Genomic DNA, 17,965 nt, shown 5'->3' with positions numbered 1-17,965 from the left:
TCCAATTAATTTCTTTCTAATTTTAGTAGAGATGGGGTCTCGCTCTTGCTCAGGCTGGTTTCGAACTCCTGAGCTCAAACAATCCACCCACCTCGGCCTCCCAGAGAGCTAGGATTACAGGCATGAGCCACCGCGCCCGGCCCTCCGGCTTTCTTTTGACCACTGTGATATTCTGGCTCCACACACTGCTCTTCTCTGGCATTTTTCTATCCCCTTCTTCATCCAGTTTATTCCTACTGACTTTTATAATACAGTACAAATACCACACCCTTTGAAAGTCTTCATTGCTTCATTGATGACCCTAACACTCTCCCAAACACCCCCAAAGCAAGGCTAAAATCGATTAGATATTTGGTGCTTACCTCTGTTATTTAATGTGTCATGTTCTACTGTCAATATGATTTATCTTCCTTCCTAGGTTATATGCTTACTGTAGGCTTGGACCATAGCTTATTCGATTTTCTGTTCCCAGCATCTGCCATGTTGCCTGAACATAATGAACTTTCAGTAAATGCTCGAACAAATGAATAAATGGATGCCATATGGTTCTGTCTGAAGGCTTGACCTATTAAATATTTGAATTAACAAATTGTGTAAAGACACAGAGGCAACCTGTGAAATTTGCTAATGGTGTGAAACTGAGAGGACTACTACCTGATTTTATATCAGGAAGTTAGAACAATGGACCAAGTATATCATGAGGAAATTTAACTGAGAGAAATTCTATATTTGAGTTATAAGAATCAATAGTGTAAGTGTGGGATAGGAGAAATATGATTTTGACAATAACAGATGTGGTAATGATGAGGAATTTTCGTTAACTCCACCTCAGTGCGTTAATAGCCAAAATAAAATAGACTGCACACTACAAAGAATGTTCGGCTTTGATTGAAGTGCCCAATGGCTAAATCTGGGACAATTCAAGCTACTGAATAAATGATTATAGGGATGGATTATAAATGAGAGAATAAAATAAATATCCATGGGTCTATACTTAATTGAATAAATAAATGAATGGAGAGGAGGAGAATTTCATTACAGGAGAATTTGAATTAATAAATTTAAAAGAAATAAAATCATTTGTAAGTCAAGCATAATATTGAGAGAGTGTCAATGTGTTATATAAGGTCAGTCATAATGTTTTAAAATCTTAGGATTCTGCTTTCATTTACTTACATTTCTGAGCATTCTAAGCTGCTGTTCTTCATACATTTTGAATTTATATCATGAAGGTTCCTAGTTCCAGACCATTTTACTTTCTGCAAAGAACAAGGTAGGACAGAGAAAGTTGGAAAGGTGTCAGGGTATAGAGGGAGGGACATGGTTGTCTCTGTATTCCCATAGTGCATTTTACTTTGTTGTGACATTTATTACCATCTAGGTATTAATAATCAATCCATCTATGAATGCCCCATTCAATTCTCCTAGGTTTTCAGCTCTTTGAGGGTAAATTTTAGGTTGACCTATGTATAGTTGGTATTTTCAGGTCAAAATTATGAAATACCAATAATTTTAATAGTCATTTTTACTATATCCTACTCACCTTTATGTCTATTACAGACCCTAGAATAATGCCTAATTAAAAAAAAAAAAAAGACATGTTTAATGCAGAACCATTAAAAAAAAAAGACCTAGGTTTGGGTCTTAATCATAAACTCTTGGGCAAGTTATATATTCTTTCTGATTCTTTTCTCACTTGTAAAATTACAATTATGCCTATTGATTTTTTTTTTTTTTTTTTTTTGAGACAGTCTCACTCTGTCGCCCAGGCTAGAGTGCCATGGCGCCAGCCTAGCTCACAGCAACCTCTCACTCCTGGGCTCAAGCTATCCTCCTGCCTCAGCCTCCCAGATAGCTGGGACTACAGGCACACGCCACCATGCCCGGCTGGCTAATTTTTTCCATTTTTAGTTGTTTGGCTAATTTCTTTCTATTTTTAGTAGAGATGGGGGTCTCGTTTTTGCACAGGCAGGTCTCGAACTCCTGACCTTGAACGATCCACCCGCCTCGGCCTCCCAGAGTGCTAGGATTACAGGCGTGAGCCACCGCACCCGGCCTTGCCTATTGATTTTAAGATGTTAGGTCATCAAGTGTAACAAATCTGCATTAATGCAAGTTAGTGGTAGGGAAAATTAGAGAGATATGGAGGGTAAGCAGTTATATGGGAATTCTCTGTGCTTCCCATTCAATTATTTTGTAAACCTAAAATTGCTTTTGAAAAAGTATTAATTAAACCCCCCCATATATATATTTATATAGTTTCTTTTATGTTCTATAGTTTCTTTTATCTGTTTTTTTTTTAAATCAAGGATGGTTATTTATGTTGTGTGTAGGAAAGATAATAGGACTGATAGAACTCTGTCTCTGAATAACTATTCTGTAATTTCATGTCAAATGAAATTGGAATTTCACTGAATGAGTCCATAGATCAATTTTGGGAGAATCTTAATAAGTCTTCTAATCCATTAATGTGGAATAGTCCTTCATTGTTTAGGTCTTTAATGTCCCTCAGCAATGTTTTATAGCTTTCTATATAGAGGTTTTATATCTCTATACTTAAATTTGTTCCTAGGTATTTGATTTACTGTGTTTTTACAAATAGTGTTTTTTTCAAATTTTAGTTTCTGCTAGTTTGCTGGTATTTAGAATACAATTAATTTTTAAAATTTTGATATTATAGCCAATGACTTTGCTAAATTTATTTATCTGAATATAGAATTTGATATATATACAACAGAATGAGTGCGTACGATCACCAAAACATGTTCAAGAATGTTCATAAAACCTCAGACTTGAAATAACCCAGCCTTTCATCATCAGGGGGACAGATTGTCGCATCTATGTAATGGAATACGTACTGTACAGTAACACAGCAACATGGACGAATCTCACAGGCCATAATGTTGAGTGAAAGAAGCCAGATACAAAAGGGAACATACTGTGTAATTCTGTTTCTATGAAGCTCAAGATAGGAATAACCAGTCCATAGTGATAAAAGTGGGGGTAACAGTTACTTTTGGGGGAGTTTGACTAGAAGGGGCATGACAGAGCCTTGTAAGGTGCTGGTGATGCTTTACATCTGGGTATGGGGAGCAGTTACATGAATGTGTTCACTTTGAAAATTCATTGAGCTGTGGACTCAAGACTTACGTACTTTATGTATATTATGCTTCAAAAGAAATTGAGCCAAATGCATATATTGAGGGTTTTTTAAATTAATATTTTTTTAAAAGCAGTTTTAGGTTTACAGAATAATCGAATGGGAAGTACAGAAAATTCCCATATAACTGTTCACCCTCCATACCTCTCTGATTTTCGCTATTATTAACTTGCATTAGTGCAGTAGACTTGTTACCGTTGATGAACTAATATATTAAAATTTGCATGGTTAAAAACTAATAAATTAAGGACTTGTAGAATTGGTTGGAAATAATCTTAGAGATATGATTTGTCCACCAAGAGAAATGTACTGTGTCACAACGCTAAATGGGAACACATCTATGGCAAAATCTTACATAAGCTTTATTTTTCATAAAATTTTTTGACTACTATACACTGACTACTATAGTATTATCAATGTTGCTATGTATAGATTTTATCTTGTGTAATTGAACAAAACTAATTTAAGGAAATAGTTTCAAGAGATGTTAAACTAATAAAACCATAGATAAATTTTTTGTCTTTTTTCCCTATTTTTATTTTAAAAATATATTTGTATATTTTATGATTAAGTAAATTCAACTGTTTTAGAAAACAGGGTGTGTTCATGCTTGCATGAATTGCAAGTAGTAGGCAGCAATGGCTAGAGTAGTTAGTAAACAGGCAGAATTGTGTGCATAAGTTTCTGTTAAAGTTTGATTTTCTTTTCCCTTGGAGAAATGGATTATAAAATTTAAAGATTTCTGCCTAACAGTTTACTGTGTTTGTTTCTGTTTTTGAAAAAAATTTTTTTGTGGATTTGGGGGTCTCACTATGTTGCACAGGTTCATCTCAAACTCTTGACCTCAAGTGATCCTCCCTCCCTGGCCTCCCAAAGTGCTGGGATTACAGGCCTGAGCCACTGTGCCCAGCCAGTTTATTATTATTATTTATTTATTTATTTATTTATTTTTTGAGACAGTCTCACTCTTTTGCCTGGGCTAGAGTGAGTGCCGTGGCGTCAGCCTAGCTCACAGCAACCTCAAACTCCTGGGCTCAGGTGATCCTTCTGCCTCAGCCTCCCGAGTAGCTGGGATTACAGGCATGTGCCACCATGCCCGGCTAATTTTTTCTATATATTTTTAGTTGGCCAGTTAATTTCTTTCTAATTTTAGTAGAGGTGGGGTCTCACTCTTGCTCAGGCTGGTCTTGAACTCCTGAGCTCAAACAGTCCGCCTGCCTCGGCCTCTCAGAGTGCTAGGATTGCAGGCGTGAGCCACCACGCCCGGCCAGTTTATTATTTTTTAATGTGAAATGATAAACAGTGTTGGGCTAGTATATTGATGAAATTTTTAAATGAACTTCTTAATTTTGCTGCTATTATAAAGGCAACAATAGCTAGTACTTGTTGAGAGGTTACTAAGTGCCAGGTACCATTCTAAGGCTTTATGTAGATTAATTTATTTAATATTCCTAGCAAGCCAAAGAGATAGGTAAATGCCATAATGAATATTATTTAATAAACTGTACCGGCTGGGCACGGTGACTCACGCCTGTAATCCTAGCACTCTGGGAGGCCAAGGCAGGCGGATCGTTTGAGCTCAGGAGTTCGAGACCAGCCTGAGCGAGACCCCGTCTCTACTAAAAATAGAAAGAAATTGGCCAAACAACTAAAAATAGAAAAAATTAGCCGGGCATGGTGGTGCATGCCTGTAGTCCCAGCTACTCGGGAGGCTGAGGCAGGAGGATTGCTCGAGCCCAGGAGTTTGAGGTTGCTGTGAGCTAGGCTGATGCCACGGCACTCGCCCCAGGCAAGAGAGTGAGACTCTGTCTCAAAAAATAAAAAAATAAAAAAAAATAAACTGTACCTACAGATAACACTTCTGTCTTCCTTTCTATAATTACAAATATTAAAGTGTCCTCTTGTTTTATTTTCATGAAATTATCCCCAGCAACCATCAAGAAATCCTAATGTCTTCCAAGCAAGCAAGAAAGAATTTGTCTTACAACAACTCAGAAAGTTTCAAATTTGCTAAAAGGAAGGGAGGTTGTGCTTAGAACCGACTTCTGCATATAGTTAGGCACCCCAAAATGTTGCTCATTGACAGACTGGGACACTCTTGTCAAGGATTAGAATTTTCCACTGTGAAATGCTGTCTGGAACCTGTATTTCCCTCACTGCTCCCTGTGCATATTGTACTCTTAGCCAGTATAGGCTGTTCTGAATGTAACATGCATTCCCTAAGTTGCATTGCAGCGGAAGTTTCCTCACATGAATGTCACATTCTCTTCTAGTTCCTTCACCAGGACAGCTGCAACACAGAGTCCACAGCGTGGGACATTTCCCAGTGTCTGTCCGACAGCCTCTTAAAGCCACAGCCTACGTGAGTCCAACCGTTCAAGGCAGCAGTAATATGCCTTTATCCAACGGCTTACAGTTGTATTCCAACACAGGAATCCCCACACCAAACAAAGCCGCAGCTTCTGGGATAATTGGTCGCAGTGCACTGCCAAGGCCTTCATTGGCAATAAATGGGAGTAACCTGCCTCGAAGCAAAATTGCACAACCTGTTAGAAGGTAAGAATCCTTATTTGCGTAACTTCATCTGCAGTTTGAAACTAGAAACTGCTCCGAGAACCCTCCTGACTTTTCCCTTGACTCAGTTTAACCTTGATAGGTCCCTACCCTTTATGGCTTGGCTTGTGTTCTCCTCAGTATGTAAAGTGATGGGTGTCCCTGTATGGTCAGGTCCCCTTTCTCTGATCTCATCTTCTTCCCTTACTCCCTCATCACTTCACTCCCAACGCACTGTTTGCTTTTGCCAGGTAAGCTCCATCTCCAGAGCTTTTGTAGTTTTCTGCTCCCAGATTATTTGCATGTTGCCTGCCTCCTTTGGGCCTTTGCTCAGATGGCAGCTCTAGCTAAAGTGTAAGCCCCATGAGGGTCAGGGGCGGTATTTGATTCTTTGGTTCACTGCTGTATATTCCCGATGCCAAGAACTATGCCTGTCACAGGGTAGGATCTCAAGTGTTTGTTGAATCAGTCACTTTTTATCAAAATGTAGAAAAATATGTTAGGCACATGTGCACACACACAACCTTCCCCCAAACTCATGGTTCGAGAAAAGTATCTTAGTGATACTCAGCGGGGGCTTTATCTGCTTGTAGTTGAGTAAGTTCATTATGGTCCCGGTAGAGTTTTTTCTTACCTTCAGAATTGCAGATCACTTGCAGAGTACATCTCAGATACAGCCTGTGGTCATGGTGTACCCTTCTTGAACTGGACATCCTGAAGCGTTTTATAGTAAAAAATAAAATCTAAGATATAGAGTTGCGGAAAGATTGGAAGACGAGGAAAAGGAGAGAATAACTAAAACTCTTCTAAGAAATTAAGATATGCAGGAAGAGGAGGAGGGATCCACAGTAAAAGTTTGAAAGGGATATGGGCATAGGTAGTTTTTTTCTTTAAGCAATTATATATATATATGAATAGTTTTGCCTTTTGTTTTCTGATTAAAGTTAGTAGTAGGTGTTCAAATCAAAAACAAATTTTTAAAAACTATTGAAAAATGAAAAAGTAAATGCTGATCTATATCATACTACCCAGATAGAAATCATTTTGCTACATGTTTGTTCAGTAAATTCTGGCTTATTCTGCTTAGTAAATGCAAAGCTGTGTTGTCATGTTCATGCTGAATAGACTCACATTATTTGATGCATATAGGTTATTGTAGACTATTCATTTATCCTTGGATTTATGTCTCCAAACTAAACTCCTGGACAGGTGGTCACTGCTGGAATATATGAGAGGGTCTGTTTCCCCAAACTAAAGCAAACACTGAGTATTACCGTTCTTTTTAAATACTTCGCGAATATGACAGGCGAATTTTCAATTATTAGTAAGGTTGAAAATTTCTTCATGTTTATTTGCTGTTTGTATTCAATGACCATGTTTGTTTTTAGGTCATTTTCCTATTGAGGAGTTTCTTATTCTTTCTGATTTTAAAATATTTTTAATACACTAAGGATACTGATCGTTTTTATTTATGTTGCAAATTTGCTTGTGCACGTACAACACGCATGGCGCTGTGCTGTGACCTGGGGCCTCAGCAGGTGAGCATGCCGTGAAGGCCCACAGGTGTGAACCTAAGCTACGAATTGGATAGTGCCGATAGCTTATCATTACTGGAGTGGAGGAGCACTGATGGGAGAGTAGATCAAAGTAAGTGTTGCAACTCACGGGATTATTGACAGTCTTTCTTTTTTTCATCCCTTTATAGTTTCCTCCAGCCTCCAAAGCCTCTGTCTTCATTCAGCACTCTGAGAGATGGAAATTGGAGAGATGGTTGCTACTGATGCAGTTTTATATGCCCCTTGAAGAATGGGAAAGAAGTGAAACATGAGGGTTGTGTTACCTAGCTGGCTGGGTAACAGCGGATGTTGGGATATTCTTTCCCTTTTGCATTTTAATATATTTACTGCATTGTTTTTCAATGGACCAGTCACCAGAGACTAATTCTTGCACTTAAATATTTGCCTGAGATACTGCAACATTCTCAAATCCATGGTTGCAGTATTGTGACGCTTAGATCTAGGAAGTTTTTGTAGAACTGCTCTGTACCTGAATACTTTTTGAGAGAATTGAGATGTATCAATAATGCTTTGCCATATGAGTTTTTTAAAGTAACTTGTTCAATTTACTTATGTGTTCTAAACATCTTTCCATTACATGTTCTGTATTTTAATACATTGCATATTTACAACTAGGTTCTATAATGTATGCTTTGAAATTTACTTTTTTATAGTTTACAGGAGTTTTATTTTTTGTGCCTATTTCTTTTTACGCCTATGTGAACCACTATGGAACAACTTAAATTTTGTGCCATAAAAATATTTTTGTGGTAAGGTACTATTTTTTTAGCTCTAGGGATATATCAGCAAAAATACATCATACAATTTGAGAGACATAACTTTGTGTTGAATGAGCACAACATAATCTGAAGCATTGCAAGGAGACAGCCAGACAGCAGAGTTAAATGGTCTTGTCTTTTTCATTGTTAATTTATTGTCATACATGAGTTTCATATTTATAACGGCACCACAAGCTCATTGCACTTAATACCTGCAATGTTTGCTACTGTACCACAATTGATTTTCAATACTTTATTACAAAGGATGAAACTGTAATGTTTTATTAACAATGCTTCTGGAAATGAATGCATTTTAAAGCAAATAAATCTTTTTGATAGATCTTTTACAAAATCCATTTGCACTAATGAATGCTTTCTTATGGCATATGACTTAATATTTGTTACTGTGTACACTGCTGTTTTGGAATGTTCAGAAATAAAGACTCTATTTCAGCAATATCAGGTCACGCATGAATGTGCAGCATAAACAGCATGAATGCATATATATATTTCACTGCAATTGTGAAAATAGTTACTGTTGCTATAATCTTATACAGCGCATTTGTACTTTAAGCAGGTAGACTTAGAATATTCACGTTGTAAAAGTTATTTTTCTTTTCTCAAATACTTCTGATAGGAAATATGAGGTTTTAGTTTTACAGTGAGGTGCAGGTCTCATTTAGAAAGGCCACTAGAATTTAAGCAGCCTGTTGCTCAGAAAGACATTTAGGGATGAATACTGTCAGTGGAGATTTTAATATTTTATGGGGGTTGAATTTGAAATACTTTGTCAGTATCAGCAAAATAGTAAAGTACTATCATTATTCTACGTTATATTTGATATAGGTTGGAAAATTTTACCTGAAGCTACTATGGAAAATTTAGGCCAAGGTTTTTATGTTAGGTTTTAAAGTGGAGTTCTATCTGTGATCATTAGAGATTTTATTTTTTTTAAAAAGTGTGCCTTTGTATATAATACTATCTAGGACTAAGAGGACTGGTTTTTAGATAACTTGCACTTCAAATGCAATGTGAGCTAGAGGAGGTGAGATACGAATGGGGAAGTAATATTTATTGAGCACTGCAGTGACAGCTGTGCGAGATTATTTTGTGTACATTTGTCTAACTCGGTTTTAACAATCACCTATTGTTATCACCACTTTCAAGCTGAAGACAATGAGTCCCAGAGTGGTGACATTAGCGTTGGGTAAACATTTAGCTAATAGATAGTGAAGCTGACTTTAGAATCCAGGTTGGTCTGACTCAGAAAGTCTGTTTTTCCTCACTACTATACTCTCTTCCTGTGAGCACATGTAGTTAGTATATTTTTAAAGAATCGGTTTATATTCTGCAGAGGAAATTAAAAAGATTCAACTCAGTATCAATCTAAATATTTGAATTATGTTGAAAAAAGTCTGTTTGGCCCTTGGGATTAAAACAAAGATCCCTTCTTCATCTTGGATTTTGCATTCTTGTTGGGGAGAGAGTGTAAACCATAGGTAAGTAAATCGCAGCAGGTCAGGTCATAAATGCTATGGAAAAAAGAAAGGAGACCAAGGTAAGGTGAGCTGAGAGAAAACAGGGATGGGGAGAGATCACCACTATTACAAGGGTCATCTTGGTCATCCTTAAGGAGCTGACGTTTGAGCAAAGACTTGAAAATGGAGAGTTAGTCCTGAAGATATTTCGCAACCTTTTTCACCTGGAGTTCTATTTGTGTTCATGACTATTTTCAGTTCTCCCTGGGTTGGCATAGAGCTATTATTCTAGATGCATAGGAGAGCATTTAATACATTACGGAGATTACTAGGGCGGTGTTTCTCAAAGTGTGGTTTCCATACCAGTAGCGGCAGCAGCGTCTGTTGGGAACTTGTTATAAATGCATGTCCTCAAGCCCCGCCCCGGACCCACCGAATCAGCCCTCCAGGTGATTTGCGGAATCCCCTCTGAGAGAGGCTGGTGCAGGGAGGGAACAGCCTGTGTGAAGGCCGTAAGGTGGAGCATGCCTGTGTGAGGAGCAGCAAGGAGGCCAAGGGGGCTGCAAACAGGGAACAAGGAGGAGAAAGCCACAGAGATGAGGTCAGAAAGGTGAGGGGGCAAGGCCATGTAGGGCATGGTGGGCCACAATTACGCTGACATGGGAAGAAGCTATTGTGTGGTTTTGAACAGCAGAATACATAATTTGACATTTTTAAAAGCATTATCCTGGCATTTGGTGAGAATGGACTGTAAAAGGGCAAATGTAGATGCCGACAAGATGAATTCGACAATTTCAGTAATCTAGACAAGATGAAGAATGGAACCAGCATGACAACAGTGGAGGTGGTAAAATGGTCAGAATCTGGATATGCTGTAAAAGTAGAACTATTAGGATTTCTTTATTGGATGGGATGTGCTGTATTAGCAATCGAAAAAAACTCTTGGGCTGAGCAGCTAGAAGGATGGAGTTCTTCCAGCAGAGGTGGGGAAGGCTGTGGGTGGAGTAGGTGGGTGAGCTGGCTGAGTTCACCAACGTGAGTTTAGATAGATAAGGAGCACTAAGGACTGAGACCTGGGGCACTTTTGCCTTCTATTTCCTGAGAGCAACTCACATGAGATCACCTGGGTAACAAACTGGAACTCAGAAAGGGGATCCTGGGAAGCATGGTCCTCAGACATGGGAGGGAGCTGGGTTAACAGGATCTAACATGGTTAACATATGTATTAGTTAGCTACTGCTGTGTAATAAGTTACCATGAAACTTAGGGGCTTGAAACAATATTACCTCAGTTTCTATTGGTCTGGGATCTGGCTACAGCTTAGCTGGGTCCTCTGGCTCAGGGTCTCTTACAAGGCCGCAATCAGTGTGTCAGCCAAGACTCTAGTCATCATCCCAAGCTCACTCTCGTGGTTACTGGCAGACTTCATTTCCCTTTGTGCTGTCAACCAGAAGCTGTCCTCGGCTTCTTGTCATGTGGGCCTCTCCTTGGGTGGCTCACAACATAGCATCTTCCTTCATCAGAATAAGCAAGCAAGACGAGCCAGAGAGAGAGCGCCATCAAGATGGAAATGAAAATCTTTTAAACCTAATCTTGGAGGTGACATCTCACCACTTTTGCCATAATCTGTTCCTTGAAGCCAGTCATTAGGTCCATCCCTTATTCAAGGGAAGGGAATCACACAAGGATGTGAACACCAGGGGGTAAGGACCATTGGGGCCATCTTGAAAGCTGCCTGTAAAACATCACCTTCAACTTTATTAGATAATGCCAATCTCATTTCCTAAATGGTTGTATCACTTTACATTTGTGCCAGCAGTGTGAGAATTCCAGTTGCTGTATATCCTTGATATTGTTAATCTTTAACTTTTTAGTCTGTAGGTGTGGGGTAGTGTCTTCATTATGGTTTTAATTGGCATTTTCTTGGTTGCCAGTGAGATTTAACATCTTTTCCTTTTCTCTCATTTATTGAACATTTGCATATCCTCTTTTATGGATTCCTGTTCAAATCTTTTGCCCATTTTCCTATTGGGGTTTTCTTTCCTTGCCCTTACCTTTACCCTTAATCTTCTTATAACTAATTTGTGTGTGCAATTCAAGTTTCAGCCAGGGACTGGGGAGGAGAGATCATATATAGATTTCTGCATTTTCTGAAATTGAGAAGAAACAGTGAAGTGTAAACAATGCAACATTATACAATAAAAGATACTTAGAGAAAGGTACACAGGGTAGTGATGGGACCAAGGGAATGATTAACTTTGATGGCATCAGTAGGTTTTCCAGGTAACCCAAGTGTTACTATTTTATCTTAAACGAGGCCCTGAGTTCGTTCATTCAACGAATATTTATTGAGAACCTACCATGTGTTGGGTTTTTTGCTAGATGCTGAGGATGTAACAGCCAATTAGTCAGACATGGTTCCTACTCTCATGGAAGTTACATTTCTGATTCTATAATAGTGAGAAATGTTCAAATCAAGTCAACAAAATACTATTTCCTTCCTGTGAAGGAACAAGCAAGGGGCTGAAACATAGAATGGTATGGAGAGAGGGAGAAGGATGCTTTATTTAATAGGGTCCTCTAGGAAGCGACCTGGAGGGATCCTATTTAGGTAAATCGTCTTTGGGACCTTCTAAGAAGAGGATAGTTAAGCTGAGGGTAAAAGTTAAGTAAAGAGAAGGATTTTTCCAGGCAGAACTGGGGAAGAATTGGGGGTGTTTGAAGGACCAACAGAAGTCTGGCATGGCTGGATCTTAGTGTGCTAGTGGCAGGACTGGCTGTAAAATGAAATGCAGGGCCCGTCGTTGAAAACATTAAGAATTTTAAGATGGTGACAGTAGAGTATTAAACCAAGGATGTGGCCCTTCTGACCATGGGACCCAGTGCACTGTATAGGTCACATGACCATGAAGCCAGCCATGGCTACGGGGAGAGACAGGCAAGATCCTGCAGAACCTCAAGGCTATGTTAAGGACTTTAATTTTTATTCCGAGTTCAACGGGAAACTATTAATATAGTGTTCTTCCTGTGTGCCGGATACTCTGCTTGGTCCTTTAGAAATTTTTAGTTATGTAAAAACTTTTTTTTCCTTATGTAATCCTTACACAGCCTTACAGAGTTAAGTAAGTACTATTATTGTCTGCATTTTAAAGATGAGGAAACTCGGGTACAGAAAGATTAAATAAGGTCACAGAGATATTAAGTGGCATGACCTGGATTCGAACTCAGGTATTTAACCAAAAAGGAGTAACTTGAGCAAATTAAAAACTCAATTTACCATTATATGAGAGTGGGTTAAAGAGGGCCGAAGGTGGAAGCGGGCACTAGGCAGGTGGGCTCCCTGGTAGAGGGAGCAGTAAGGCAGAGAACGGAAGTTAAGTGGCTAGGTGAATCAGGAATTGTAGAGTTTAGCTGCATCATAGGGTACCAGGAAGTGCTGTAAGAAACAATGCAGAAGGGATGGGCAAGAGCTAATTTTGGGAGGGCCTTGGAGTCTGTGCAAAATAGGAATGGGGAGGGAGTTCTTTCCGAGGGAAGATGTGAAGGCAAGAATAGTATCTAATACTGTGTCAGCCAGGGCTCAAAGCAGATAGCTCAAATTACCCTATAAAAGCAGAGTTTGATAGAGGAATTTAGTGCCTATGAGATCACTGGAAGGATCGGTGGACCAGGTTAGTCTGGGCCTCAGAACAGCTCCCCGTGTGGCACCGCAGGCCTGGCCTGCCAGGGATCTGCCCACACAGCCAGAGACAGGGAAGTGGGGACTCTGCAGCTGCCACGCTGCCCTAGCTGTGGTCCAGGGGATCAGGGAGCAGCATCATGGCTGTTACCACGTCCCACCCGTCTCACCCATGAAGGTCCTGACCAGGTATGGGGACCTCTGACAATGCTGACACAGAATAAAGGCAATGCCTCCAGGGCCGTGCTTGCCAATGGAAACGTCCGACGCTGAACTGTCACCGTTCACTGCAAGAACGGTGTGCCCTAGATCTCATCTGGGATCCGCGCAGCAAGGAAGTCTGATAGATGTGTTCTTTAGCCTTCTGTGCTCTGCAGTGCGGGGAGACACACCCACAGGAGCGCTGTATCCACCACGTGATTGTATTTGTCCCATGGACAGTGGACAGACTGGAAGGAAGAGATAGGAGGGGCACAAAGAAGGGAATATGGGTAGGACTTGATGAAAGTCTGGTTTCAACAGAGCTAAGCCAGTTTGGTGGTTTGCGCCTGGCAGATTTCTTTTAGTGCACATCACTTCCAAGGACTAGGAGTGAGGGCCGTGGTCTGCTCTCACCCTTGCAGCCTGGAATGTTATCAAGGTAACTGCTTTACCAGATGTCTTTACCAAGCATAACACGAGTCGCCATTTCCCTACATCTGATGCAATTTTCCAAAGCCAGTGGCACATCTTTTACCTTTTAGCCACGGAAGCACTCCATTTCCTGTATTAATAGTTATATTCCTCAGGGTGGATGTGTTATTATTAGTTTGGTTGCCCAAAGCAGATTCTGAGACAAAGGTAAGTAGTTTGATGGGGCAGGGGACACTGTAGGTGGGTGGGGGCTTGAGAGAGGACCGGGAAAGCAGGCAGTAAGGTGACCTCATAAGCGAGTTACCGCTGAGGGCAACTGGAGCTGAAGCCCTCAGGGAAATTCTGAGAAATAGTATAAACGCACGCAGCAGGCTACCCCACTCCAGAGCTGAGGTACTTACACACCTCCCTTCGGTCAGCAGTCGAAGGATGCTCCCGAGGGGTGTTCATTTCTGAGCCCTCCTGGGTTGGATGCTGAAGCTGCCTTCCCCAGCTTTGGAGAAAGCTGTCAACCTGTTAATAATGCCTTCCACAGCTGTCTAGGTCAGGGTTGCAAACTGGGGCCCATGGGCCCGATCTCACCCACAGACTGCTTTTTTATAATACAGTTTACAAGCAAAGAGTGATTTTTACATTTTTTATGGAGATGTTTAAAAGAACCATATGGGCCGGGCACAGTGGCTCACACTGGTAATCCTAGCACTCTGGGAGGCCAAGGCGGGAGGATCGCTCGAGGTCAGGAGTTTGAGACCAGCCTGAGCAAGAACGAAATCCAGTCTCTACTAATAATAGAAAGAAATTAGCTGGACAACTAAAAATATATAGAAACAATCAGCCAAGCATGGTGGCGCGTGCCTGTAGTCCCAGCTGCTCAGGAGGCTGAGGCAGAAGGATTGCTTGAGCCCAGGAGTTTGAGGTTGCTGTGAGCTAAGCTGACGCCACGGCACTCTAGCCTGGGCAACAGAGTGAGACTCTGTCTCCGAAAAAAAAAAATAAAAAACCATATATGACGGAGAATGTCTGTGGCCTGCAAAACCTGAAATATTAACTTATGTAACTCTTTACAGAAAAAGTTTGCCAAACCCTGATGTAAATGATCTTGCAAAATCCCCAAATCTCAGGTTCAATACAACTATCGCTCACTTGCAGTCTGTGTCCAAAAGAGGGCAGAAGAGAGTTTGCTCCGCGGGTCACTCTTCACTTTGTAGGGCTGCCCTGCAATACCAGGTTCCTGACGGCAGGGAGAGAGAACCTGTAACGCTGAGCACCAGGTTGGCTGTGCTTCACTGTAAGAGACACGTGCCATCTCCTGTGGCTGTTCCCACTGCAGTCACAGGACTGCAAAGGAAGCAGGGAAACATAATGCTCTGTCCAGGAAGGGAAGACGCTGGAAATCCTGGTGAGCAGCACTCCTGTGTACCACAGCTCTCTCATATCCTCCATCATTTTCCCCACATAATTAAATGACTTTTTGATCAAAACAATATTTATTGACTTTATATATTTTCCTGGCGTTCTTGCTTCCTTTAAAAAAAGTCTTAGATTTCTTTGAACTCATAGCTATGTTCTTTTTTACATTCTGCCTGGCTCTAAAACGCTTCTCTTCCACATAGTCAAACTTATCAGACAATCTATCAGTCTCATTTTAATATGAAAATTTCTAATAGTTGTAGAATGGCTAGGAAATAGTACCAATAGCTTCATTTATTTTTCTTTTCATTTTATTTTTCTTTTATAATATTCAAGGGACTTATTAATAAACATTTTGTGTTTCCAGTTGTCTCATTAATTTTGAAGTGTGCAAGCTTTCAGTCTGAAGAATAGTTTAAAAATTATACACTCGGGTCTGTCATCTTTATTGCATAATTAATAAACTATATTAAATAATATTATAAAATCTTGCACTTTTTTTTTAGAATGAAGCTCAATAAAATAAAAGTTTGATGAGTAGAATCAAAATTTTTTCCTATAATACACTATTTGCACTTTTAGATCCCAGCGTTGAACTTGATCATGCCTTTGTATTTTGCACATCATTGTTCTTTTACCTTCTCATAACAAAGTTTTCACTTCGAAGTGTAATTGAACTCTTATAATGAAAAGGAAACAACCGTCAAAAACTCAGGAAATGTTGTGGTAAACACCCTGAAGTAACACTGAAAGTTCATAATCCAGACTAGTGGGAAGTCTCAACATTTTTGCAGAGGATGAAGTTACGCTGCATTTTGCTTCACAATTAATTATAAAATACAAAATTAAATTGTGGAACATTAACTGTGTTAGTTTTCTATTGCTGCATTACAAATGACCACAAACTTAGTGGCTTAGAACAACAAATTTATGATCTCATGGTTGCTATAGGTCAAAAATCCAGGGTTTTTTATTCAGGGTCACAAGGCTGAAATCGAGGTGGCCGATGGGCTGCCTTGCTTTTTGAAGCTCGGCGTGTTCTTCCAAGTTCTTTCATGTTGTTGGCAGAATTCAGTTCCTTCAGCTGCAGACTGAGGCCCTGTGGTCAGCCTGAGGGCCAGCTTAGCTCCTAAATGCTACCCACAGTAGCTTGTCCTGTGGCCCTCTCCTAATGCCCTCTTATGCTTCAAAACTGTTTTTCTGGAAAGACCCAGGCTCTTTGAAGATCTGTCTTGTCTAGATATGGCCCACCTGGATAATCTTCCTTTTGATTAATCAAAAAGTCAACAGATTAATAGCCTAATCATGGGAGTGATATATTCTATCATATGCACATGTTGGTTCTGCACTTAAGAGGAGGCATTTACCAAGTGTGTACACCAGGGGACAATACCTGGGGCCACCTTAGAATTCTGCCACCACACTGTCCCATCATGTTGGTGGTCGAATTAGCTATTACATGACAGAAAATCAAATGAGCTACTAGCAGAGAAAACATCACATGACATTTCCTAGCTAAGACCTTCGTTCATTCTCATTATCCCATCAGTAGAGTCTTTCACCACTTATACTGCACGATGGCCATTTCTTGGTGCACACAGGTCTTGCTAAGGATCTGTGTGATCCCATCTAATATTTTCCACTTATTGTTTTCTGTTCTATTTGATATCATTTTTTAAAAAAACTAATCCTGACTCAGGAAATGGATTTCACCAAATGGATGTTATGACTCATGATTTGGAAAACAATGGACAAATTTTGTCTTAATTAGCAATCTGGAAATATTTTTCTTTATAGAAAAGAAATATATTTATGTGAAAATAATTGTTTCCAAATAAATTGATATGGACTAAATCACAGGTACAAATGAGTTTATTTTAAATTATTACAAGACAATCAGCAATACCACTACAGTCCTCAGGAGGGCAGCATCTGTCCTAGGTATATTTGACACTTAAGTGAATAGGAATTCTGGTAAGTGAATTACATTGTATTAGCGTAAGTAAAAATTGGTTTATGTTTGGCAATTGAGAATCGGTCCTGTCAAAACTATAGGAGTCATGATTTATTGTTTTTGTGTGATCCAAAAGGATTAGTTGAATTCTTTTATTCTTTCCTTCATCTTACGTTTTTCCTTTGTGTCCTCTCTGTCCATCTCTAGCCTATATTCTGACCTAGATGATCCAGGTAGGGCCCAGTGACCATGGGCCCTGCGGACATGGCATCATAAACATTTGTGCTGACCGAGATTCATTGTAAAGTCTCTCTCTTCATTTCCACAGTGAGGTTGACGGCCGCCCCTCCTCTTGCCACACACGCTGACTGGTGTCTTTTGCAAACAGACACGACTCTCTTGACCAGTGTGTAAGAGAAGTCTCGCCCTGCAGATGAGTCAGCATGTTCTCTTAGCTTCAGACTTTGAGGTGCTTGGGGGAGGCTTTTCCTAACCCACAAACACAACAAAATCAAGCTGTCTAATCAAATGTTCTCAGACTGTTAGGCCTATTTAAATTAGGCTTAAGTCTAATTATGACTATAGAAGGAAATATATTATTTTGAATCTGTCCTTCTCACCTCTGTTCTGGATGCACCACGGTTTCACCCTAAAATCACGGTCTGTGCTGACCCCACTCTGTGACTCAATCAACAGGGAATGGGCAGGAGGGCAACACGGTCTAGTTAGATGTGGAGCAAATTTCTTGCCCTTTGTTTTACGT

The 17,965-nt window shown here is 39.9% G+C and overlaps 1 protein-coding gene across 5 annotated transcripts in view; it reads left to right on the top strand.

Annotated features, from left to right (window-relative positions):
• SLAIN1 (SLAIN motif family, member 1) overlaps nt 1-8,518 on the top strand; it is a 114,460-nt gene extending 105,942 nt beyond the window's left edge. For 2 of the 5 annotated variants that reach the window (XM_012637771.1, XM_012637773.1), the window contains exons 5-6: nt 5,434-5,716; nt 7,419-8,518. In XM_012637771.1, coding sequence (XP_012493225.1) covers nt 5,434-5,716; nt 7,419-7,494 — 359 coding nt within the window. In that variant the 3' untranslated portion in view covers nt 7,495-8,518. The remainder of the gene's footprint in view (nt 1-5,433; nt 5,717-7,418) is intronic. The other 3 variants (XM_012637769.1, XM_012637774.1, XM_012637772.1) reach the window with 2 other exon arrangements.
• Nucleotides 8,519-17,965: the final 9,447 nt, after the last annotated feature.

Source organism: Propithecus coquereli, unplaced genomic scaffold (assembly GCF_000956105.1).
Source record: "Propithecus coquereli isolate 6110/MARCELLA unplaced genomic scaffold, Pcoq_1.0 Scaffold123, whole genome shotgun sequence".
In the NCBI taxonomy this organism is placed as follows: domain Eukaryota; kingdom Metazoa; phylum Chordata; class Mammalia; order Primates; family Indriidae; genus Propithecus; species Propithecus coquereli.
This window is presented reverse-complemented; position numbering and strand designations above follow the sequence as displayed.